This window comes from Mauremys mutica, chromosome 16, assembly GCF_020497125.1.
Source record: "Mauremys mutica isolate MM-2020 ecotype Southern chromosome 16, ASM2049712v1, whole genome shotgun sequence".
Taxonomy (NCBI): Eukaryota; Metazoa; Chordata; order Testudines; family Geoemydidae; genus Mauremys; species Mauremys mutica.
The window spans coordinates 7,857,187-7,881,680 of record NC_059087.1 but is presented as its reverse complement, the minus strand read 5'-3'; the positions used below and the strand labels follow the sequence as shown (position 1 = coordinate 7,881,680).

General features: G+C 42.4%; 2 protein-coding genes across 6 annotated transcripts in view; one reads left to right on the top strand and one right to left on the bottom strand.

Moving 5' to 3' along the window:
* Positions 1 to 41: 41 nt before the first annotated feature.
* GPN3 (GPN-loop GTPase 3) lies at positions 42 to 23,656 on the top strand. Of its 3 annotated transcripts, XM_044990391.1 has the most exons (9): positions 42 to 147; positions 5,705 to 5,786; positions 17,410 to 17,518; positions 18,163 to 18,330; positions 18,670 to 18,794; positions 20,261 to 20,376; positions 21,517 to 21,613; positions 22,496 to 22,624; positions 23,440 to 23,656. In XM_044990391.1, the coding sequence occupies exons 3-9, from the start codon at positions 17,428 to 17,430 to the stop codon at positions 23,500 to 23,502; spliced, it is 789 nt and encodes a 262-aa protein (XP_044846326.1). In that variant the 5' UTR covers positions 42 to 147; positions 5,705 to 5,786; positions 17,410 to 17,427; the 3' UTR covers positions 23,503 to 23,656. The 3 variants fall into 3 exon arrangements, with proteins under 3 accessions (XP_044846326.1, XP_044846325.1, XP_044846323.1); XM_044990390.1 differs by lacking the exons at positions 42 to 147; positions 5,705 to 5,786 and adding an exon at positions 15,079 to 15,117; XM_044990388.1 differs by lacking the exons at positions 42 to 147; positions 5,705 to 5,786 and adding an exon at positions 16,584 to 16,762.
* Positions 4,247 to 24,494, bottom strand: part of DENR (density regulated re-initiation and release factor) — a 35,842-nt gene continuing 15,594 nt past the window's right edge. The window contains exons 2-11 of one of the 3 annotated variants that reach the window (XM_044990394.1): positions 22,527 to 22,603; positions 17,419 to 17,570; positions 14,675 to 14,879; positions 12,378 to 12,492; positions 10,207 to 10,226; positions 9,493 to 9,577; positions 8,526 to 8,609; positions 6,962 to 7,078; positions 5,308 to 5,447; positions 4,247 to 4,541 (exon numbers count right to left, since the gene is read on the bottom strand). In XM_044990394.1, coding sequence (XP_044846329.1) covers positions 4,497 to 4,541; positions 5,308 to 5,447; positions 6,962 to 7,078; positions 8,526 to 8,609; positions 9,493 to 9,577; positions 10,207 to 10,226; positions 12,378 to 12,483 — 597 coding nt within the window. In that variant the 5' untranslated portion in view covers positions 12,484 to 12,492; positions 14,675 to 14,879; positions 17,419 to 17,570; positions 22,527 to 22,603 and the 3' untranslated portion in view covers positions 4,247 to 4,496. The remainder of the gene's footprint in view (positions 4,542 to 5,307; positions 5,448 to 6,961; positions 7,079 to 8,525; positions 8,610 to 9,492; positions 9,578 to 10,206; positions 10,227 to 12,377; positions 12,493 to 14,674; positions 14,880 to 17,418; positions 17,571 to 22,526; positions 22,604 to 24,494) is intronic. The other 2 variants (XM_044990392.1, XM_044990393.1) reach the window with 2 other exon arrangements.

Genomic DNA, 24,494 nt, shown 5'->3' with positions numbered 1-24,494 from the left:
TTGGGGCCGTGCCTGGCCAAGGAGCACCGAGGGGGGCGGAGCCATGGTACGGCCGCCCCCTGCCGGCCACTTTTCCAAGCCCCCTCTAGGCGTTAATTGCCCGGCCAGCGACCGCCCCTTCTCTCGGGAGCTGCCGGAAAACCGGGGGTGAGATGAGAGGCGCGTGAGCGGGGGTGCAGCCAGGGGTGAAAGTAATTTACAGGCTTTGCCTGCCAGAGTCCTGAGGGGTGTGTGGCCTCAACCAGAAGAGGCGGGGCCTCTCAAGATTTAAAAGGCCATGGGGCACCAGCTGTGGCTGGGAGCCCCAGGGCCTTTAAATCAACCAGGTGTTATATCCTTAGGGGCAGCCGGTTTAGGAAGAAATCACTTGAGGCCAGACAGCAGACAGCTAACAAAACCACCATTTTATTTACAGACACAGAGCTCACTCAACCGGCGGAAGCTGGCCAGGCTATCCCCATATAATCTAACTCAGTTGCCATAGGAACAAAAACCATGACAACCAAATACACAACACCAGGGGCTCCCAGCTGCAGAAGTGGCTGGGAGCCCCAGGCTCTTTAAATCCCCACCACAGCTCCAGCTGGGATTTAAAGGGCTCAGGGCTCCTGTGGCTGCAGGGAGCCCCGAGCCTTGCCAGGATTTAAAGGGCCCAGAGCTCCCACAGCTGCAGGGAGCTCCAAGCCCTTTAAATCCTGGCCCCAAGCTGGCCGCCGGTGCTGCAGGCAGGATTTAAAGGGCTCAGAGCTCCCTGCTGCTGCAGGCAGGATTGGAAGGGCTCGGAGCTCCCTGCTGCTGCAGGGAGCCCAGAGCCCTTTTAATCCCAGCTGCAGAAGCCGGGCCGGACCGGCTTACTTTCACCTCTGGGTGCAGCCCTCCACCTTTCGGGGACATGCAGACACTGGGCCAGCCCTGCTCCGCTCTAAGGTGCCCACACCTGAGGGGTGGAGTCTGGGCCTGCGCTGCAGAGCTGGGTGCATTCTCCCCTGGAGGTGGCCAGGGGGCCCTAGTGATCACATTGTAAAATCCTAGAGATTAGCCCCCGCCGGGGCAAACAGGACCGCAATAGCTGCTGCAAGGTTAAAGGTACCTGGGCCATGCCTCTCCCAGGCTTTTACAGAAAAGACACAGTCAATGCAAAGCAAAAGCCCTGTACCGTGTATCGACTGGTCCCAACTGCCTAGGTGCTGAGGGCTGCTGCTTGCACTGGAAATTGGGAAGGCTGAGGCACTCCTTTGAATCTCTTACCCCGGAGAACTGGAAGTTACTCCATTTTTGCCCTTCATTCATGCAGTGGGACAGAGAGCTGAAACATCTAGTTTTTGCATAGCTTAAGGGGGAACTGTATTTAACTTTTAGAAGTATAAATGGCTACTTATTTCTAATTGCACTTAATTTTATAATTACATGAAACTAGTGTCTTAAGATAAAATTCTTGTACTTTAATACTTGAACCAGTAGTGTAATTGGTGGAATTATAGAAGAATTATATATGTTTGAAACTGAATTCATAAGACATATCTAACAGAACCTGGCACCTATATGAAATTGCCACAAGGTGACTAATATCATGAACACAGTAAAACAGTTACATCAGGGCAGTTGTTGCTTGTCAGATACAGGGCATTACATGAATTACAACTATCAGTTTATACACTGTGATGACTCACATTAGGTGTATTTAAAACCACTTTATCAGAGAAGCTTCAGCTGCTATTTTATATATGTTGCAAGTCTACCACCCCTTTATTAAGAGTTTGAACATAACAGTTGCAAAGAGAAATTCCGTAACACTCAAGTACCAACATCAATTCTGGCCCATCAATTCACAGACTACTTGTGCTAAAACATTTAGCAGGAAAAGTCTTTGGTATGAAGTTACTTAGTTGTTTGTCACAAAGGTGTGGCTACAGTCAGCTGAAGCAAAATCTTTCAACATCAATATAATGCCTAGATTGAAGAAATTTGGCCCCTAGGCCTAGAGGTGGTTTGGTTTAACCATAATTTGAATTTCTCTCAAGCCAGCTACGTGATAATATTACTAAGAAATCAGTTTAAGTCTTTCTATAAGATAATTCAGCTTTTATTACATGACTGACACAGAACTAGTTACAGTTTCATAGTATAAAGCTGAAAGAAGAGCTAGTGTGTGTTGTTCAGACAGGTTGATACATTTATTCACAATACTTTTTCCTTAAATTCAGTTTCTTACTTAGCACTGTATTTAAATTCAGCAAACATTTATCTTTCAAGACTATAGTCCAGGTTTGAACTCTATCAGTTTTATACTAGCAGCAAACCAGAAGTCAGATTTGCAGATACTGTTTATTCCAGACTCGTATGTATTAAGTGAACTAACCATATGAGCCAATATAGCATTTGGCTGGTAGGAGTCATACAAATCTTATCTTACAGTATTTGTTGCAAACAGCATGTCCTTCAGTGTCTTACATTCCTTCAGTGTTCCTTGCTCTATCAACCCTTTTAATATGAAACTATTAACAGATCTTTGGAACCTGAGGTCCATTTCTGATCTCACTTTTCATTTACACCAATTTAAATAACTCCACTCAAGTTAGAGGAGTTGCACCACTGTAAGTGCATCAAACTTTGATTTCCAATTGGATCATTTGAAAGTGGTAGAAGGGTCAAGTGAGAACACATTTTTACTAGGGCTGTTGATTAATTGCCATTAACTCAAGATTAACTAAAAAAATGAATCCTGATTTATTGCATTGTTAAACAGAATACCAATTGCAATTTATTAAATATTTTTGGATGTTTTTCCACATTTTCAAATATATTTATTTTAATTACAACACAATAAAAAGTATACACTGCTCATTTATTATTTTTTTATTACAAACATTTGCACTGTAAAAATTATACAGTATTTTTCAATTCACCTCATACAAGTACTGTAGTGCAGTCTCTTTATCCTGAAAGTGCAACTTACAAGGTAGATTTTTTTTTGTTACATAACTGCACTCAAAAACAAAATACAAAACTTTAGAACCTACAAGTCCACTCAGTTCTACTTCTCAGTCAATTGCTAAAACAAACAAGTTTGTCCACATTTACAGGAGATAATGCTGCCCACTTCTTATTTACAATGTCACCAGAAAGTGAGAACAGGCGTTCACATGGGATTTTTGTAGCCAGCATTGCAAGGTATTTACGTCCCAGAGATGCTAAATATTTGTATGCTCCTTCATGCTTCGGCCAACATTCTAGAGGACATGCTTCCATGCTGATAACAGTTAAAAAAATAATGCGTTAATAAATTGTGACTGAACTCCTTGGGGGAGAATTGTACATCTCCAGCTCTATTTTACCTGCATTGTACCATATATTTCATGTTATAGTAGTCTTGGATGATGACTCAGCACGTGTTCATTTTAAGAACACTTTCACTGCAGATTTGACAAAACACAAAAGGTACCAATGTGAGATTTCTCAAGATAGCTATAGCGTTCAACCCAAGGTTTAAGAATCTGAAGTGCCTTCCAGAATCTGAGAGGGACGAGGTGTGGAGCTTGCTTTCAGAAGTCTTAATAGAGCAACACTCCAATGCAGAAACTACAGTCGGTCTGCTCTGCTTTGGATTGTTATCAAGCAGAACCCGTCATCAGCATGGATGCATGTCCTCTGGAATGGTGATTGAAGCATAAAGAGATATGTGAATCTTTAGCGCATCTTGCGGGGCCGGTTACAACGGTGCCATGAGAACACCTGTTCTCACTTCCAGGTGACATTGTGCACAAGAAGCGGGCAGCATTATCTCCTGCAAATGTAAACAAACTTGTTTGTCTTAGCGATTGGCTGAACAAAAAGTAGGGCTGAGTGGACTTGTAAGCTCTAAAGTTTTACATTATTTTATTTTTGAATGCAGGTTTTTTGTACATAGTTCTACATTTGTAAATTCAACTTTCATGATAAAGAGATTACCTAATACAAGTACTGTATTACAAACTGAACAATACTATTTATTTTGTGTTTTACAGTGAATTTATTTGTAATCAAAAATAAAGTGAGCACTGTATACTTTGTATTGTGTGGTAATTGAAATCAATATATTTGAAAATGTAAAACATTCAAAAATATTTAAAAACATGGTATTCTATTATTTTTTAACAGTGCGATTAATTTTTTTAATCACTTGACAGCCCTAATTTTAACTGAATCAGGTCTTAAAACTCATTAAATTCTGTTACAAAAATAAAAACAGCTGTAAGGAGACAATAGCCTCGGTCAGTGAGGAACAATAACTTTATTTAATTAAATCCCTACCTTCATGCATGAGCATGATAGAATCCCCAGTTGAACTTTGGCAAAATAGTCACAACAAAAAACAAACCAAGCAGCCTATATAGAATGGTGAAAATGCCATGGGTAAGGACACCCTACAGTTTTACTGCAGAGTAAATGCATTTAGAAGCCTTGCTTTGGCTCTGTCAACTATAACCATGTAATTAAATAAAGGCAGTCTTTCAAAATCACTTCTTCACTTCTCCAAGATCTTCAATGCTGTCATCATCCACCTACAACAAACAGATATTACTTTAAGTGGGCGGGGGGGGAGAGTGTGCATTTTTTACTATGCCCTGCTGTGCTAGGTTCTTTACAGAAACAGTCACTCCCTGAAGAGCTTCCCATTTAAGGCTCTCACCCTGTGATTAATTTTACATGAATGGATCTCTGGGTCCATGTACAGCCCCACTGAAATCAACAAGGCCAGTCACAGAATCCAACAAATAGTCAATGTACAAGGGCAGGAGAGAGACACAGGTACAAGCCAATAAAAATGTCTTGTTATAATTACATCAACAGAACCCAAACCACTTCTGAACCATCTGAATCTCAGTCCCACTACTTAAACATTAGCTAATGTCTCATAGGTAGCAACAGACATATGGTTGAGAAGGAATGTGATCAGTTGGGGAGACATTCCACACACAAGGAACAGTGTGGAAGAAATCATGGAGATTTTATATTTATCCAGCTATTTGTGGCCTTCATCACTGTAGTATCCAAGCACCTAGCAGCAGATAATTATGTAGTTTTTGGAAAATTAGGGGATATTTGGGTGTCATGTTCTTATGAAGGATTAGGTACTGTTTAGGAGTAGACATATCAAGGTAAACCTCTGGCCCTCTTAGTTTGGTATCTTACATTTCTACCTGTAGCCAGGGTGGAAATGAAAAACAATTTCTGAATCGTATCACAAGAGCATGGGCTACAGCCTCATGACTTAACTAGTAATTTTATGACCATGATGTGATAAAAATAAGTCACTTTTACATTTACCTCAGGCCACTTCTCCTGGATTACATCAATAATGTCATCTGTAAAGTCCCCCTGAATTATGATTTCATCTTCTCCTGTTACCGAGGCACCACAAGAGAATTTCTGAGCAAAAAACCTTTGTGCTTCCTTCAGATCAATTTCTGTTTACATAGAAGAAATGTATAGAACAAAGTCAATATCATAATGTCTTCTCTAGCTTAAACACCCAAAATTTAAACCTGGCTTTAATTAGGAAGATATCAGTAGCAACTAGGTTTCATCATAGTTAAGGTTGTGCCAAGGTTTCTAGTTAAACCAGATCCGTATTTCAGGAACATTTATTCTCTGAATTTGGCATAACTCTTCAAAGGACATTTTAATTTTCTCTAATATTTCTTCTCTACATGGTCTCTACAAGTTCCCACTCTTGGGGTGAACCAATGGTGCAGCACTGCATTGGGGGAATGTGCAGAGCCCATCTCCAATAATTCTGGTTAGCGGTGAGTAACCTTCATTTTTAGTAAATGACTTCTGCAGCAGAAAATTAAAAATGCTCCCTTTTTAAAGCTTGATACAGTTTCCCTGAAATTTGGGTTTCGTCTAACACTGCAATTCAAATAAATCACACACAAAAGTTTAACTGTGACCTCAGGGAAATTAAGATACATTTCACGGACACACATTATGTACTCTAAGTGAAAGAGTACTATGTTAAAGCCAAGGGTAAAGCTTGCCTTTTTAAAGGACTATGGGAAATAAAAGGAAGTTCAGTGTGGGTGTTAAGATGTTTGGATAGTAAAACGATGAGTGAACTGAGGCTGCTCTGGTTGATACTCTAGCTTTAACTGTCTATTTCATTGATTACGGACTGTATTAGGAGATTCACTTGAGCATTTTTAATCCCAAGAATTTGTGTGGAAATCCATTCAAATAATTTGTTTTCATAAGCTTATTCAAATATGTATTAACAGAGCAAATTGCTTTTATGTATATGCACTGTTACTTTAAAAAAGTCAAAATACACAATAGAGCAAAGACTGTTTGACTTAAATGCATACTGATATTGAGATTGACATAGACAGGTATAACTTCCCTTGCTGTGTCTTTGCTTACTTTTAAAAACAAAATCAGTGGAAATAAGGACCTTAGAAGACAGCATTTCAAGCGGAAAGGGAACAAAAAGATAAAATATAAAATAATTAAAAGGGAAAAATATATGAATGAGGGCTGCTGACAATATATTTTATTCTACTAAGAATTTGAAACTGGACCTTTGTAACCAGAGAAAGGATATAAGATTTGGTAGTTCTTTACATCAATTAAAATCATTTATATAGCATCATAAATGTACATGACACTTGATATCTAACAGACTGTAAATGTAAGACAGGTAGTGGCCATGTCTGGGCATGGAAGGAATTATTGATAAAGAAAAAAGATTGCTTGAAGTTGATTTTTAAGGACAGAGGTCTGGAGAAGCAGAGACAGGAGCACAGAGAAATAGTAGGATGAGGACAGAAGAGTGAAATCAAGAGCAGGAAGAGAAAGTGACTCAAAAGAAGTTTGCTGAACTTTGTCCTGCTAATATGTACCAAAAATAATGTTGAGTTAATATAACTCAATGGTCAAAAGCAAATGCAGTTAGAATAATGAAGTGTTCACTTGGCAAACTCACCAAAAGTTGCAAGGCCACACACTCTTGTGACATATTTCTTCTTTGCTCTAGGAATTTTAGCTATTGTAACTTTCTGTGGTACAGTCTTCTTTTTCTGTTTTATCTGACCCCTTCCACCTTTGAGACAGGACAAAAATCAAATGAGTGTAGGAACTTTACACTTCTTAAGCACTAAGGAAGTAAAAAAACCGCCCCCAATATTTAAAGCGGCTAAAGTGGTTCCCACCCCCCCACACTTCCAGTCAAGAGACACACTAATTAAGCGCCAACTAAGTGTATATCTCTAAAATACGCAGTGCATAAAGCACCAATCAAAAAAGGGGGCAAGCGTTAGCTTAAATTTGTACATGCGTATAATAAAATAATTTATGTAACCAACTATAATAAATAAACGTAAACAGCCCCGTTGGGCGCGCTCCACAAAAACAAACTAACAAACTTAGCTTCATTCATTGCAACAAATGAGTATCTAAGTAACCATTTCATATATTGCACTTGCACTTCAGAAAAATAAGAACCTGAAATGCCAATTTTTCCACTTAGTAATTTTGAAAAAGTTGTTGTCACCCTTACCTCCATTTGTAAACCTATATACATTCCCATACAATTATAATAAACATTTCATATGTTGCATAATATGTTATATCAATATAGGTATAACATTGCTGTGTTGTAGCTATATTGATAATATAATATCTCTCACAGTTGTCTTAATCATGCCATAAAGGTACAGTATTACAAGAAACATTAATACACGGTCAGCTAAGGCTGTAACATTACTTTTTATTTCTTATTCCTACTTATGACAGCATTGACCAAAGGACATTAAGTCTGAGAAGGGTTAAAACAGTACAGATGCAGGAAATGGACTTCAGTACTGAGTGTTAAAATAGTTTTGAGAAATATATACTCACACCTAGCCAATTAGAGAGAGTTAATTCCTGTATTAAAATGCAGCATTTACAGCAAACCTTTGGTACAATTATAAGCAGGTAACATTTTCACTATCATAGTATTCACACTGGATTTAGTCAACCCTGCAGTCTAATGCACGACTACAAATTTTCCTGTTTTTTCAGCTTTACTGAAGCCCTTTTATCTCACGCAGATACAAGTTATTTGGTCCAGAGACTGTCAGCCATATATATCTTTGTACAGCACCAGCACAAGGGAGCCCTAGTGTTGACTGGGCCCTTTGGATGACGTAGGACTTATATGAATGACCAGGAAATACAACTTGCATCTTTTATATGCATTTGGTATTGTTACTACCTTGACTCTTTTGCCAGGCTGCCTAACATTCTCAGCACTGTGCAACATATATCTGCACCAATTTGCAGGAATACTGTATTCATGTACAGGATTTGTTTTGTGCACCATTACCTCCACAGCTAATAAATTAGTTTTATAAAATGACCCAAAAGGTTGAGAAGTTGTACTAGAGTGCATTTCAGCTGGTTGAAAAAGGATCCCAAAGTAGACAGATTCTACAAACTGCATATGTAAGACAAGTTCTAAGTTTATGGGCTAGATTAAATACCACAATCAACTATTTAGACCTTGCCTCTCTTTTGCTTTTTCTTCTCCTCCTCTTCTCCTGCTGTTCCTTGACCTTCTCCAAATCCAGTTTCCTGTTTTGGTGAATTTTCTTATTATATTAAAAAAAAAAAGTGTAATAAGTAGGACTCCCACATGTCTGACATATTGCATCTGCAAGGTAATTCTCAGGCTTCGTAAGATGTTACTTTAATGCCTATTCTATCATTCCAGTATCCCATCTGCAGACATGTGGTGATATAATGCCATACACAACACATTTGCACAAATAAGACATCAAACATTAAGAAACCTTAGCCTCAGGCTACATTCACCATTCCAAAGTAGCCTGTCCATATAATAGTTTTTAGGAGAGAGAGATTAGTATCAACATTGTCATTCATGTTCCAAATACACATTTCCACTCTAAACATTTATTTTCACCAGTAATACTTCCTGTTTAGAATCCCAATAGATAGGATTTATTACTTTTCCACCTATGGGTAGTTTAACTTTGAACTCACTCACCAGTTCAGTTAATAGCAATTCTAGATGTAATCTTAACTGAACAGATGACTGGGTGCAATAGGAAATTTCTGTGTATCCCTGGGAGGAATCTGTATATGTCATGTTAGACATTATTTGACATATTACTACATATTCTCACATGTTGTCAAGCTATTATTTTACAGCACCCAAAAATATACAAGGCCTTCACAGAAGCTATAAAACGACATAATACCTCCCTTAGGCAGCTTAATCTAAATTTTAGACTTAACATGACCAGAGAAGGGAGAGGAATAGTAGGGAGGTAAAGATTATTACAGTACAATTACATAGATCAGAGAATGGACAGAAGTAGAATGTTCAATTTCAGCAGTGTACCGTAATATATCATTCTCACAGGATGTAGGGTTTTGTTTGTTTACACATGCAACCCTCAGTCTTTAGGTCACAAGCCCTGATCAACTGGAAAAATACAGAAAGATTCTTACCTACAGTAAGTTTTGCAAATTCATTTGGAAAATTCTTCTCTAACCATTGTCTGCATTTAGTCACATCAGGCATGTATTCACAGTACTAGGGGGAAAAGGCCACATATAAATTGTTATCTGAGAAATTACAAAATATATCACTAATACACAGTGAGAGTCTGATTAACAGGCAAATTAGCAGCAAGGTAAAATTCAAGCTATTTCTTCATTTTGCTTAGGGACCTGCACTTCAGTTGATTTCATTTATTAGCTGGCAGTAAAATTTTAGGTCTGGATTGTGGAGTGAAATGGAGCGGGTGTATAAGCTGGATTTGTGGAGAAGTTAGGATGGGGTGCAGGAAAAAAAGCAGAAGCAAGTAACATAGGATCAGCCTAATTGATTAGTGACTGTGCTCTGCACCACCTTACAGGAGACACGTTCAATTCCTCAGACCAACAGGGGCTGGGCAAGACAAACTATGCAGGTGCTCGGTTTGCTATCCAGGAGCCTGGAGGAAAGTCATCTTGTATAGCTCAATGGTGTCTCCTAGATCAACACTGACTGTTTCCAAGGGAGATCTGCACATTCTTCTTCAGACAGATAGTGGCTGCAGCACAGAACTTTAAGGGTTGAAGTATAGCAGGCGGAGAAGGGCAGCGAGAATCCCCATAGGGAGTATATGGAGAACTCGGTTGGGAGAGGGGAGAATAAATCCAAATGTGAAATGAACTCACCTCTGTTGGCAATGAACAGACTGGGGAAGGAAAAGAAGAAGATTATTAAGAAATTTAATTCCCCACCCATTAATATTTCATATCAAGAACAATCCTTTTGTCATTTTAATCTTTGGGTGACTTTATGCCACTACATTTACATCTATTAACCACACTGCTCTGCTAGGAACTCAGCACCCAGCCCTGAGTTTTGAAAAGGTACCAAAATGTTGTGCCTCTCCGCTAAATTTATCTACTAAATCACATCCTAAAAACAAGAGAACACATACCCGGTCTTATCAGCTCTCTAAAATATTCTATCACTTTCCCCTATCCATTACATTACAGTGGTTACCTTTCTTTACTACTGAATCATGCTGCCTACCTACTGTCCTAGTACTGGACATGCAGGAACAACAAAATGAAGATGCCACTGTGAATATACAATCTATATTCTATAATTCTGCACCTATTTTACACTAAACCAACGCATTTGTCTCAGTCTAAAGGCCCTAAATTCAAGCTTCAGGAAAGGCAGACCACAATGCATTGTAGAGACCCAACCTGCCCTAGCAAGAGGGATGGACAAAGTGATCTAGTGGGTGTTTGTCCCTCGAGCCCATCATAACACAGTTTTCAAGAATACACACCATGCAGTTTCTTCATATGCACTCTTAATACTCATAGGTAATAACACTGGTGTCTGTATAATACAGAATCAAGAATTGTGAGGCTGAATCTCTTGGAGCTACTGCAGTTAAACAGTTGGCGTCTCAACCACAAATTTTAATAGCCTTTCATATCTGACACTTCACATATAAAATCCTATAGCTATATTATGAGGCTGTAACATAAAATGATAAAAACCAGGAAGTTTGCAGCTCAGGACAAGAAGACTTCCTTAACTCAGAGAGCACAGAGTGACCACAACTTTGAATCTTCTCACTTGCTTAGCAATAAGAATGCCACTCTAGCATGAAGCAACCCTAGTATTGCAATGCCGGCCTTCCTGAGCTGCGCCAAACTAGGAAGTGATTCTGGGAGGTACTCCAAGGTGAGTGAAAACTAAATAAGTCCAACACATCTTGATTTGTGACCAAAGTCAAGATTTAGACATCATTTAGGTTTACTTGAAATGGAAACACCTCAACAGGGCTTTTTCCTGTCAAGTCATAAACACATCTATAGTGCTACAGAACTAAATCATTTCAACCCAGGATCCAGAGGATGAAAGGCCAGTGAAATAACCACCAAGTCCTTGCCACAAAAATGATGTTATTTTTTTGAGGTCAACCAGAGTTTCAGTTTTCTCCTACTAGTCATTTGTTCAGACACTATGCATTAGACTCAAGGCTCAGCATGAGAGTAATCTCTATGGCCAGGGAGAAGAAAGAGCAGAGTGCGCCCAGATCTTTCAGGCAAAATTAGAAGACACCACTTCTCCTTGGGGCAGATGATATTTGCCACAGGAGATTACTGGATCATCTATTTAATTTTGCTGTCCCCGGAAGAAGCCAATATCCAAGAAGAAGGGCAGAGCCCCATAATACACCTAGCCAACTATGTGATATATAGATCTAGATATACTGAATAACTCAAAATTATTCAGTCCCTTTTTAAATCTGGCCATATTTGACTCTGATATCATGCAACAGTGGATAAAGCAGGCAGACCCAACTGTACAGAGAATTTCCTTCCCTTAGTTCTAACTTTATTACTAGTATTACAGTAATACCTAGAGGCCCTAATCAGGATCAGAGCTGCTTTGTGATAGAGACTTTACTCTGTACAGAAAGGGTCTCAGCCCAGAAGTGTTTACAGTCCAAGTGTGATGCCCATTAATTTAAGAGAGCAACTCATTCTTCTTGTATAGGAAGCCATAAACAGACATGCCAATTGAGAAGTCTTGTTTAACCCACCACAAATTCAAAGTACTGTCACAAATGCTCTAGGTGCACACCATGTGACAGTACTTTGAATACCAATGCTAGGTTAAGAGTAAAAACACAGAGATCCGTAGCACGAAGCATTACAGAGAGGAAACTGCAGAGTGTAAAAAGCAGACCCTTCCCCCAGTTCTGCAAGCAGAGCCTTATGGCTGGAAGTGGATCTCTCTATCACCACCTGCACTGAGCTATTGTCGTTCATACAGCACCAGAGGCATCATATGTAAGTGCCTCCTCAGCACTTGCCTCCACAGTAGAGGACCCGGAGGGGATAGTCTGCATCTGACCTGGCGTTGCTCCTTAGGTCTCCTTTGTAGTCAGGGACTGTGGACTCAGCTGTATCCGTTGCCATCTCACAAGCCTGCAGGCCACAAGAGGAAAGAAAGTGTAGTTATGTTTTTGTTTTAAATTGCTGAAATATTGGAGGATGAAGAGTAAGTCATCTTCCCTAATGTGCCCATTTTAGAGGACTGCGGAGGCTCAGAGATTAAAGCTACAAGGATGGGGCGGGGGAAGCAACAGGAAAGAGTGGAAAGGGACAAGTAGCAACAGCAACATATGGGGAGATGGTGTCATGAGGTTGTGGATGCACAGAGGATGAGATATAAGGAAGGGCACAGATACACAGCATATAAAGGAGGGCTGTGGAAGTGAAACATGCAGGGTGGGGTGGGGTGAAGTGAGATGTGGGGTGTTATGCTGTGACAGTCGAGATGAATGGTGGGTGTGTTGAGGGGACTGTAGGTACATCAAGAGATGGAATGGTTATAATCAGCATTAGAGGGATTGGGACAAATGTTGGGGTGCTTATAGGAAGCATGAAATGTCCAGGAATTGAGGGCATATGGGGGGGGAGGGGGAGTGGAAAACAATGTGGGGCCTGGGTATGTTGACTGAAATGTGGGACATGCCAGGGAGGGTGGAGCAGACATAGGGTGACCAGATGTCCTGATTTTATAGGGACAGTCCTGATATTCGGGGCTTTGTCTTATATAGGCGGCTATTACCCCCCACCCTGTCCCAATTTTTCCACAGTTGCTACCTGGTCACCCTAAGCAGACAGGATGAGCCATACCTGGGGGATCAAACCAAGTTGGGGGTGGGGGTGAGGAGTGCCAGCAGAGGGAGGATCAGAGAGATCAGGATGCAGAGTGCCACAGCTCAGGTAGTGACAGGGCAGAGGCAGGATCGGATCAGATGGATAGGGGTGGGGTGGAGTGCTGGCAGTGGAGGAGAGTGGTGGTGGGGGTTATACAGAGACAGGGTGGGAAGGGGCTAGGGGGTGAGGAGCATCTGAAGGGGCAGAGGTGCTGGGGGATGATCAGAGGCATCTGAAGAGGAGGGATAAGGGAGGGGGTGAGAGTCAGGATGGGGAAGGGTGACTGAACAGGAGGAGGTGCCAGGGAGGATGGGGGGGTGCCTGATGGGGAGGGGTTACCAGGGAGGTCAGAAGGAGTGAGGGGTTCCAGGAGGAGGGGGTCAGAGGTGCCAGAGGGAGGGGTGTCTAAAGGGGAGGTCAGAGATGCTGGGTGAAGAGTGCCCGAAGGGGGTGAAGAGTGCCCGAAGGGGGTGAAGAGGGAGTGTCTGAAAGGGAGGAGTGCTGGGGAGGGAGAGAGGATTGTCTGAAGGGGAGGGGTACCGGGGGCCAGAGGGGGTGAGGGGTGTCTGAAGGGGAGGGGTTCTGGGGGGGATGGGTGTGTGTGTGTCTGACAGGGAGGGGTGCCAGGGGGGTCAGAGGGGGTGAGGGGTGTCTAAAGGGGGGGCTCAGGAGGGGTCACAGGGGGTGAGGGGTGTCTGAAGGGGAGGGATGCCGGGGGGAGTCAGAGGAGGGGAGGGGTGCCGGGGGGGTCAGAGGAGGGGAGGGGTGTCTCAGGGGGAGGGGTGCCGGGGGGAGACACAAGGGGGGAGGGGTGCCTGCCAGGGAGGGGAGCCGGGGGGAGTCACGGGGGGGGAGGGGTGTCTCACGGGACGGGGTGCCGAGGCAGGGTCAGAGGGGGGGAGGGGTGTCTCACGGGAAGGGGTCCGAGGGGGGGTCAGAGGGGGGGAGGGGTGTCTCACGGGGAGGGGTGCCGGGAGGGGTCAGAGGGGTGTCTCACGGGGAGGGGTGCCGGAGGGGGGGAGGGGTGACTCACGGGGAGGGGTGCCGGGGGGGGTCAGAGGGGGGGAGGGGTGTCTCACGGGGAGGGGTGCCGGGGGGGAGGGGTGTCTCACGGGGAGGGGTGCCGGGGGGGGTCAGAGGGGGGGAGGGGTGTCTCACGGGGAGGGGTGCCGGGGGGGGTCAGAGGGGGGGAGGGGTGCCGGAGGGGAGGGGTGCCGGGGGGTCAGAGGGGGGGAGGGGTGCCGGAGGGGAGGGTGTCTCACGGGGAGGGGTGCCGTGGGGGGGTCAGAGGGGGGGAGGGGTGTCTCACGGGGAGGGGTGCCGGAGGGGAGGGGAGGGTGTCTCACGGGGAGGGGTGCCGGATATCGGGCGGGGTGGGAAGAGGCGCGGAGCAGGCTGGGGGAAGGGTCCCCGCGGGGAGCCCCCGCCTCACAGGGCTCATTACCCGGCTGGCCCCTCACGCCGCAGTCTCGGGGGGAGGGGGCGGCTCCTCCTGCTGCTGCTGCCTCCGACCCCAACAGCACATGCAGCTTCCCGACCAGCACCGCGAGAACGTCCCAGAGCGCCGCCGCCTTATCGCGAGAGCTCGAGGGGGAGGAGCAGCCAAGCTTCGCTCTGAGTGACGTTAGGGAAGGGAGGAGCCTGGTTTCCTAGGGGACGACGTGAGGGTGAGACGCTCGCTATGGGAAGGTGCTGAGCTACTAGGGCCGCCGTAGAGTGAACTGGGGGGCGGTGCTCGGAAGCTAAGGTGCATTCTTTAGGTTCGGCGCCTGGAGGGGAGACAGTGGATGATACCAGAGGGAGTCAGCAGGGGGCGCGTCTCTTGGTGCTGGGTCTAGTGGCACTGCAAGGCGGGAGAAAGGGATGTGTGCTGTGCCCCCAGCCTGGGTAAGAGTGGGATCTAGCACCCTACAGGATCAGCAAACCTGTGATCTCTGTTCCCTTGTGAGTGAGGATAACTACAGACTGACCCACTCAGACTGTTCAAAGTCAACCAGAGTGTTGCCATAGTAAACAATACACAAAAACTCCTCTCTGGCACTTTTTGTCCACAGGTCTCAATACACTTCACAAAGCCGGTGAGAGCTGCGTGGAGCCACTTGCACGCCTCCGCCAAGGAGCCAGACCTGTTGCTGGCCACTTCCGGGGCGCAGCACGGCCCACGGTGCCAGGACAGACAGGAAACCTGCCTTAGCACCCCCACTGCACCACTAACTGGGAGCCGCCGCAGGAAAGCCCGCACCCCAATCCCCTAACCCAGAGCCCCCTCCTCCACCCCAAAGCCCTCATCCCCACCCCACAGCCTGCCTCCCACCCCAGACCGCTGCCCCCCTCCTGCACCCCAACCCCCTGCCCCAGCCCAGAGCCCCTCATCCCCAGCTCCGTTGGGTCATGGGCATCAACAATTTACTGCAACTGGGTCACCAGAAAAAAAGTTTGAAAACCACTGTACTAAGGTATATCTCTGACTCTATTTTATAGGAGAAATGTACAGCATGTGGTAGGGGGGAGGGAGAGGATAAGGGACAGAGGTAAGCTTGCTTGGTGTATTTAAACCAACATTGCCAACTCCGTTTTATCTCATCTTGCAATATTTTAAGGCCCAAGCTACTGTTTTTTATGTAGCCTGTTGTAAAACTAGGCAAATATCTAGATGAGTTGATGTACCCCTTGGAAGACCTCTGCGTACCCCCAGGGGTACACATATGCCTGGTTGAGAACCACGGGTGAATGGGGTTCTCCTAAAGGCCACATCTGCAGAAGCATGGGAAACAACACGGGTGTATGGGGTTCCCCTAAAGGCCACATCTGCAGAAGCATGGGAAACAATAAACAGAAGCATGATTGTTAGTGCACGCACAGCATTGAATCATGCGATACACAGTAAATTCACGAGCAGTCCCGCTGAAGCCAATGAGACTCAGTCCATGGGATTTGACCCATTCTCTACATTCAAATCCCCCCACTAATATAACACAGTTACTGGAACCACTTAGTGATGTATTGATAGGAGGAACCTGGCAAAATCCCCTGGTCTCTATCTCCTGTGGCCCTTGGCTCTAGATGTTCAATGACTCCCCATCAGGGGGATGTACAGTCTCACACACAGGGCTGTGCAGTCAGTTTACACTGGCATTGCTGAACCACTGGGCTGAGCACAGGCCGGGGACCCAGGAGCTCCCAGAGGCTAAGGCTGGCTCAGCCAACAGCCGTAAGGACCGTGGCTATTTCACCAAACTACCCCGCTTTGGCCTGCCAGCAAAGGTATCCGTTCAGCGGGCCTTGGGCTCCTTCGCAGGGGCGAACTGGGCTGAACAGCGCGATTCAGTCCCTGCAGGAAGCTTGAGCCCTGCGAGCCTCCGTATCCGAGGAACTGCGTGTGTGTGTGTAGAGTGTGTCCGCCACGCTACGGGATCGTGGAGGAGCCAGTTCCTGCCGCTCGGTCGCTGTGTTGCGCTGGGTTGTGGGAACGGAGCAGGCAGCCATGCCTCGCTTCGCTCAGCTGGTCATGGGCCCGGCGGGCAGTGGGAAGGTGAGACCGGCTCCTCCCTGCCTTGTACCGGTGGGGTATTTGGGGGTGTAACTGGGGAGTGTGGGGGTAGTCGGGGTAATGGGGGGTAGGGGGTAATTGAGGGTCATGGGGGTAATTGGGGGCAACAGGAGATTGGGGTGACTGAGGGATATGAGAGTAATTGGGGTCATGGGGGTATCTGGGTGCATAGGGTAACTGGAGGGGTTATGAAGGTCTGTGGGCGCAGGTAGCTGCAGCCCCAGCCTAAAAGCTATTCAGTGGAAGTTGCCATGTGCCACTGTTGGCGATTGTTGTAATTTGAAATAATGTAAAGTGGTGGTGACTCTTCAGAGAAAATAGTCCTTTTAAGTAACCTACAAATAACCCTTTGCATTGCACTTACATCGCTCCTTTCGTTTGAGGATTGGAAGGTCCTGTACAGAGGTGGTAGTATTCCCCATTTCACAGCCAGGAAAACTGAGGCATAGAGGGGAAGTAACTTACCAACATATGCAGCAAGTCAGGCAGAGTTAGGAATGGAACCTGGGAGTTCTGATTCCCAGCCCCTTGCTTTGACTGTTAGACGGTTGCCTCTCCTTTCAGATCTAAAATTGCAACACCTTTTAGGTACTTTCAGCTGTGTAATAAGGTTTATATTTAAATTGCAGAGCACTTACTGTTCCAACATGGTCCAGCATTGTGCAGCCATAAACCGCTCTGTGCAAGTTGTTAACCTAGACCCTGCAGCAGAATACTTCAATTATCCTCTGATGGCCGGTGAGTTGTGCTTAGGATCACGCTTTCTTAATTTCCCGTACTCTCAGAACTGCTGAAAACAGGTAAAGAATATAACTGTTCTTACTCAGGATGAATCAGTCTTGAACATTGAGTTTTCTTATATTTTAATAAGACACTTCCAAATTTAGTTACCTAAAATTAACCTGTCTGGATATCCAAGCTGTTCTGGTTTGATTGACATCACTCTCCAGATTCTAAATCTAATTTTTTTTAAACCTAAGTAAAGGAGTAATACATATATATATTTTAGACATTTGGAGGCAGTATTAGTAGGACCTACAAAAATATTCTTACTGAATCTGCAGCACTATTTAAGAAACTTCTTAGAAATAGTCAGCTTCATTGTTTCCCCTGTATAGTCAGTGAGTTTCTCTTATTGTTTGAGGGTTTTTTTCACATGGCAAAAGGGAAAAGAAAAATGCTTTAAAAAAAATAGGAATTTGTGACAGTAAAATCACAAAAATTGGTAAAAGGCTTGTGATGATGGGGGAGCTGATATAGCACCTGAAACAAATTTAATTGGTCGTGTTTGTTTTGAGAATTAAATTTGTTGCAGGAATTTACCTCTGGAATTTATGTACCCAGTGTTGGAAAAACAAACAACACAACATCTTTTATTCTAGACATTCGAGAATTAATTGAAGTGGATGATGTTATGGAAGATGACTCCTTAAGGTTTGGTCCCAATGGTGGTTTAGTATTTTGCATGGAATACTTTGCCAAAAACTTTGACTGGCTTGAGGATTGTCTTGGCCATGTGGAGGATGATTATATACTCTTTGATTGCCCAGGTAAACAAACTTCTGTACTCTGGTGTCCTCATTTTTTCTTATCTGATGTGTAACTCTTAGATGTTTTTTGCTTGCAGTGATAATTTGGAGATAAAATCTTTTTGTACGGTTCTGTGGTTCAGTGCCAAAAAGTCACTTATTATTTTTGTATAAATCTATCCAAGAGCAAGTAGAATTATCTAAAAAGAAAGATCACACATTCTGTGCTAGATTTCACTAATTTTAATAGCAATATCCCATGCCTGTCTGTTATAATGATATTTGATTATGAACTAACATACTGGCACTGTCTCTGCATTAGTTTTACATTCTTGCATATTAATTATGTATGTGTCCTAGGTCAGATTGAACTCTATACTCATTTGCCAGTGATGAAACAGCTGGTGGAGCAGCTGCAGCAGTGGGAATTCCGTGTCTGTGGAGTTTTTCTTGTTGATTCTCAGTTTATGGTGGAATCTTTTAAGGTATCAGTTTTAAACTTGGTTGTTACAATCGATTTATAATTTACAGAAGGACAATTAATCTGGGAAAGTGAATAACTATATTCAAAAACAAACATAATGTTTTTCACCTATCTGGAACGCTCCGTTGTTACATTTACGTAAACTTGAATATTGTTTATGGCCTAATGGTTAGAGAGAGAGGGTGGGTGGGAAGTGGGTGTCAGGCATTCTGGGTCTTTTTCCCAGATCTCATACTGCTTTCAGTGTGACCCTGTGTCACTCACTTAACCTGTAAAATGAGGAAAATTGGCACTTGGAAAAATGACGCTCTGGAAGTAAGGTCCAGGGATACACTGAGATAGGAATCAAACCCCCCCACGCCAGTGGGTTGGCTTCTGACCTGGCAATGCTCTTGGACATTGTTCTGCCGCCTATGTGTCATATCTATCTGTCACTAGTTTTGCCCCTCTGGTAAAATAGCCAGTTCCTATAAATGAGGGTGTAGGGCTGAGTTGTGTGGAGATGCATAGGGTTGCGCGGAAAAGGCTGATGGGGTAATTAGAAAAGTGTAGTACAGAACGGGGAAAGTGAGGGTGGGGAATAGAGAGACAGGCTATCTCTACGCTACAAGCTAGGGATGTGATTCCCCTGCTCAGGTACACATACTCGCGCTTCCTCTCATCAAGTTAGCACAAGGATAAATAACAGTGTAACCTCAGTAGCACAGGTAGCAGCAGCGGAGACACGGCTGAGCCATGCTGAGTACATACTCACTCATTTTAGGTGGGTTTAGACCTGGCATACTTCAGCTGTGCCTCTGTTCATAGTCATGCTAGCTTGATGAAAGCTAGCAGGTGCATGTGTATGTGAGCAAGGGAATCACATCCCTAGCTTATAGTGTAGATGTAGCCAAAGTATAGGGAAGGAGGCTAAGAATACAAAGCAGGAAAAGAGGGCTAATGGGTGAAGGAAAAGAGAAGAAAATGAAGAAACACAGTATGATCTATCCTAGGGAAGAAAAAGAGCGAGCATATTGTAGTCACTTTATGTGTGGGGCTTAGAGGAGCAAGAGTCGTTTTATCCTGGCTAGAAGGCGTCTGCTATATTTTTCAAGTCCTTAGGATACCACTTACATTCTGCACTTGTAAGATCTTCAGCCAGAAGGTATTAAAGTGCTTTACAGAGGAGCTTCCCCTTTTTGAAATAAATAACATTTAGAGCATAAACCTGCGCTCATAATTTATTAACTATTTCAAAGATTCTAGTCCTAGGGAAGGTGGGGTTGTTCCAGTTTTGTTGTGACACCATAGCTATATGAGGGCAGCAGCACTACCTGCTTCCTTGTATCATGAAATGTAGTGCATTGTTGCGATGCAGCAGTAGTATATTTACTGCAGTGATTACTAGGTACCTTTTAAAAACTCCTAAGTTATTGCTGTATATTTGTGTGTCTGTATTTAATTTAATCTCTCTTCTTATTTTGTCAGTTTATTTCCGGTGTCTTGGCAGCCCTCAGTGCAATGATATTGTTAGAGATTCCACAGATCAACATCATGACCAAAATGGATTTGTTGAGCAAGAAAGCTAAAAAGGAAATTGAAAAGTAAGTTTTGAAAAATACGTATTCTGTGTTCTGACACCCTGAGACAAGATTCAGGACAAATTCAATCTAGTGTCCTCCCAGAGTGAAAATGGAGTCTCTGGGGACAACTTGTGGGGAGAGGAAGCCAGATGGAATTGTTAAATTGTTGAGACATTTACCATGTAGCCTCTGATAATTTGCAGCTAACTTTGTCAGATGATCTTCTTCATGTATGTGTATATATACACATGGATGGAGAATTGTCTTGGAGAACTGTAAGAGCCTTCTGAATCCATTTACAGAGGATTTTGCCTATGTAGTTCAAATTCTAAATTAGAGGTGGTCCTGCTTCATTATATTCAATTACAGACCTAAAAGTCGCAAGTCTTCAACAAAAAACCTCCAGAAACAGACTCCAACAAGAAACTCCAGAACTGGAATTAATTTGCAAACTGGACACCATTAAATTAGGCTTGAATAAAGACTGGGAGTGGATGGGTCATTACACAAAGTAAAAACTGTTTCCCCATGCTAATTTCCCCCTACTGTTACTCACACCTTCTTGTCAACTGTTTGAAATGGGCCATCCTGATTATCACTACAAAAGTTTTTTTTCTCCTGCTGATAATAGCCCACCTTAATTGACTAGTCTTGTTAGAGTTAGTATGGCAACACCCGTTTTTTCATGTTCTCTGTGTGTGCATATATATATATCTTCCTACTGTATTTTCCACTGCATGCATCAGATGAAGTTTTAGCTCACAAAAGCTTATGCCCAAATAAATTTGTTAGTCTCTAAGGTGCCACAAGTACTCCTTGTTCTTTTTAGTGAAAATATAGTCCCTTTTATTTATATGCAGATACCAAGATCTACATTTCTTCCATAATCTCTCAAAAATGTTTTAAATATTAATTTAAACTATAAGTAGAAAATTAAAACTTTAGTGAGTTTGGTACTAGAAATCATAATCTTATAAACCATGATGTTTATACATGTAAGAAAACTCTATTTTTAAAACAGCGTTTGCAAATATGTTCCCTTCTAAAATTAATTAATTAAAAGTACAAAACCACAAATAATGGTGCCAAAGATTTGAAGGTGCCATGCATTATTCAAAGCCTTGATAATTGTTTTTTTAATGTTAACAAAAAAAATTTCAGGTATTTAGATCCTGATATGTATTCTGTGATCGAAGATTCTGCAAATATACTAAAAAGCACAGTGTTCAAGAAACTGACTAAAGCTATATGTGGATTGGTAAGTGATGTGTTGGTGTTTTATCCTAATATACTTTTTGAAATTCAATCCTTTATAATTTACAAATATTACAGTATCAGGGTTAATTTTTCTGCACATGCTTATTTTTATAGTATCTAGAATATTTATATCTGTCTCAAAAAATATGTTTTGATACAACTGATTTACTAGTATTGCTGGGAACTAGAGCAGTGGTTCCCAAACTTTTTTCCATCAAGGACCCCTTTAGCATCTGACACTAAATGTCCTCAACCCCTTCCTTGTTCAGTGCTCCCGGAACACTCCCGCCAGCATGACCTCTCTCACAAGGTGCATGGGAGGTTACACTGTGTAGAGGATGCTATATTGAGAACAAAATGGCATTCTCCATACAGCAAAAGAGCCAGAATGCTCTTTCAGTGCATTCCAGCCTTAGCTCTAGGGACTGACCCCTGCATAATGCATGGTGAACCCCAAAGGTCTGGGGACCCCACTTTGGGGACCACTGACCTAGAGAATTCTCAGACTCATGAGTGTAAATGCTGACAAATTGGATTTTTTAGCCTAGTCTCACACAGACTGAGTTTCAGTCCAGCATCCAGTGACTACCTCATAAGTTAGGCATATAGTCAAGATAACATTTAAGTGATCCTGATGTGTAAGCAGTGTAGTGTAGTGAACTGAACAGAGGACAGGCAGCCAGGAGCTCCGGAATTCTAATCTTGACTCTGTCACTGGTTTGCTATGTGGCCTTTTATCTTGCTTTCCCCATCGGTAAAGCAACTGATCTGTGTCTTGTTAGAGTTTGTATGGATTAATGCTTGTTGTTAGGAGTATTGAGCATTCTTTATTATTTATTTATCACATCCTCTAAGAGTCATACTTTTGAAAACCTTCCTCCAGATTGATGACTACAGCATGGTTCGATTTTTACCTTATGATCACTCTGATGAAGAAAGCATAAATATTGTGCTGCAGCACATAGACTTTGCCATTCAGTACGGGGAAGATCTAGAATTTAAAGAACCAAAGGTAAAGCACTTTTGTCTTTTAAAATGTAAAGTTTAAAAAAAAAAACCAATCAATTAAATGTAATGAACTGAGTTTAAAAGGGTGTTGGTGTTACTTTGAAACATGGGCACTGACACTGCCAGGAAGGATTTGTGCAGCCGAAGAGGAGCTGGCCAGCATTTTCAGCACTGAGCAGGGCAGAGTTTAGTATATGAATTAACTGTGACATTTAACCTCTGTAATGAAAATGGATGGGTATGGAAAAGCTCTCTTGGTATAGTTCTGCAAGTTTGAAAAATGCATTCTGTGGGCTGCATTACTCATCAAACTAGGTTTCAAAATTAATGGAATCATAGGTTTTAAGGCCAGAAGTGACCCTTGGGATCTTCTAGTTTGACGACTTCCATGACACTGGCCAAAGGATCCCACCAACAATTTCTGCATCAAGCCCATATCTTTTGTTCGAGCTATAGAATAATATCTAAAATATAGACTCTGAGACACATGCATTACATTCAGATCAAAGCCATACTTAGTTTTATTATTATTCAGATATTCATGAATCCTGAAGAAATAAATATCCGCCCCTCTTATTCCATTTTGAAATTCAGTTGTTCAGTACTCTTTAAACATACAGATTGCCTGGATTCAGATTTGTTACTATAGCTCCAAGGATTAGAGTGTATCTAAGAGGACTTTAGAAACCAGATTGCTTTTTGGCATTCCTTGTTACCTGTTTTATGGAATGTTGTGATTCCTGTTGCAATAAAAATGTCATAGAATAGATGTAATAGAGAAAAATTGAACCAATATTTACTTTGTTTATTTTGTGGCAGGAAAATGAAGACGAGAAACCTGCTACTTTAGATGAATATTTTCAAGACCAAGTGGATGAGTAAAGAGTGTATATACCAAAAGAAGAGAAAAAATAGCCTGGTTGCAAAATATGCCTAAATAAGGAATCCTTCTCTGAATATTCGTGGGTGTTGGGTTTTTTTGTTTGTTTGTTTTTTTAAATATCAAAACTATAATTTGAATAAATGGCTAGAGGAAGCCAGTCGTGCATTTCCACATTATTACTTTAAGAAATAATTGTCATTATTGTATATAAAATACTTAGCCGCAGTCACAGAAAGCTAAATTCCATACATATAATTGCATTTCTTCTGTAAATGTAGATTGCTTGAAAAATCTGGGGGTTGTAGAGGGGCACTGTCAAAATAAAAATCATATATATTTTTTTCTTCCCCTGTTACTAGTAGGGAGAAAGTTTAAAAAAAAACTAGTTTACTTACCATTTACGCTGTTGGTTGACATTTTGTATTTCATTCATACAACTAAAAACGGAGTAGTCATTTTCACTTTCTGGTTAGTTGTGTGCTAATTTAATGTTACTGGGGTTTGGTTCCCAGTACTTCAGAAAAATATTTAAATGCCCCCAATAACATGGTTTTTGTACACCTCATGAAAATGTTGAGATTGATATATCAATCACCCAATTCATACCTGTTATAAATTGATGTAGCTCTCTTGAAGTCAATGCAATTGTACCTGGTTATACCAGGTATGAATTTGGTCCATTGGGTTTTTGTTAATCTGCTCACCAATTATTTAATTTCATTTTAAACAACCTACATTATAGGCCTATGCAACCTGGCAGTGTCCATCTATCCTCCCAGAGATGTTTTTAAATCCTTAGCCAATGGCAAGTTCTCTGAAAGAGAAATCTGACTTTTAAGTGTTGACTTAATACTTCAGATTTACACAACTGTTCAGAAAGGTGTGAAAAGCAGTTCTTTGAAGGAAACTGTTGCTCTTGCTATAGTACTCTGTACAATATTTAAATATGAAAAAAATACTTTTTCAGATGTTTATATTTCATTCCTTGACT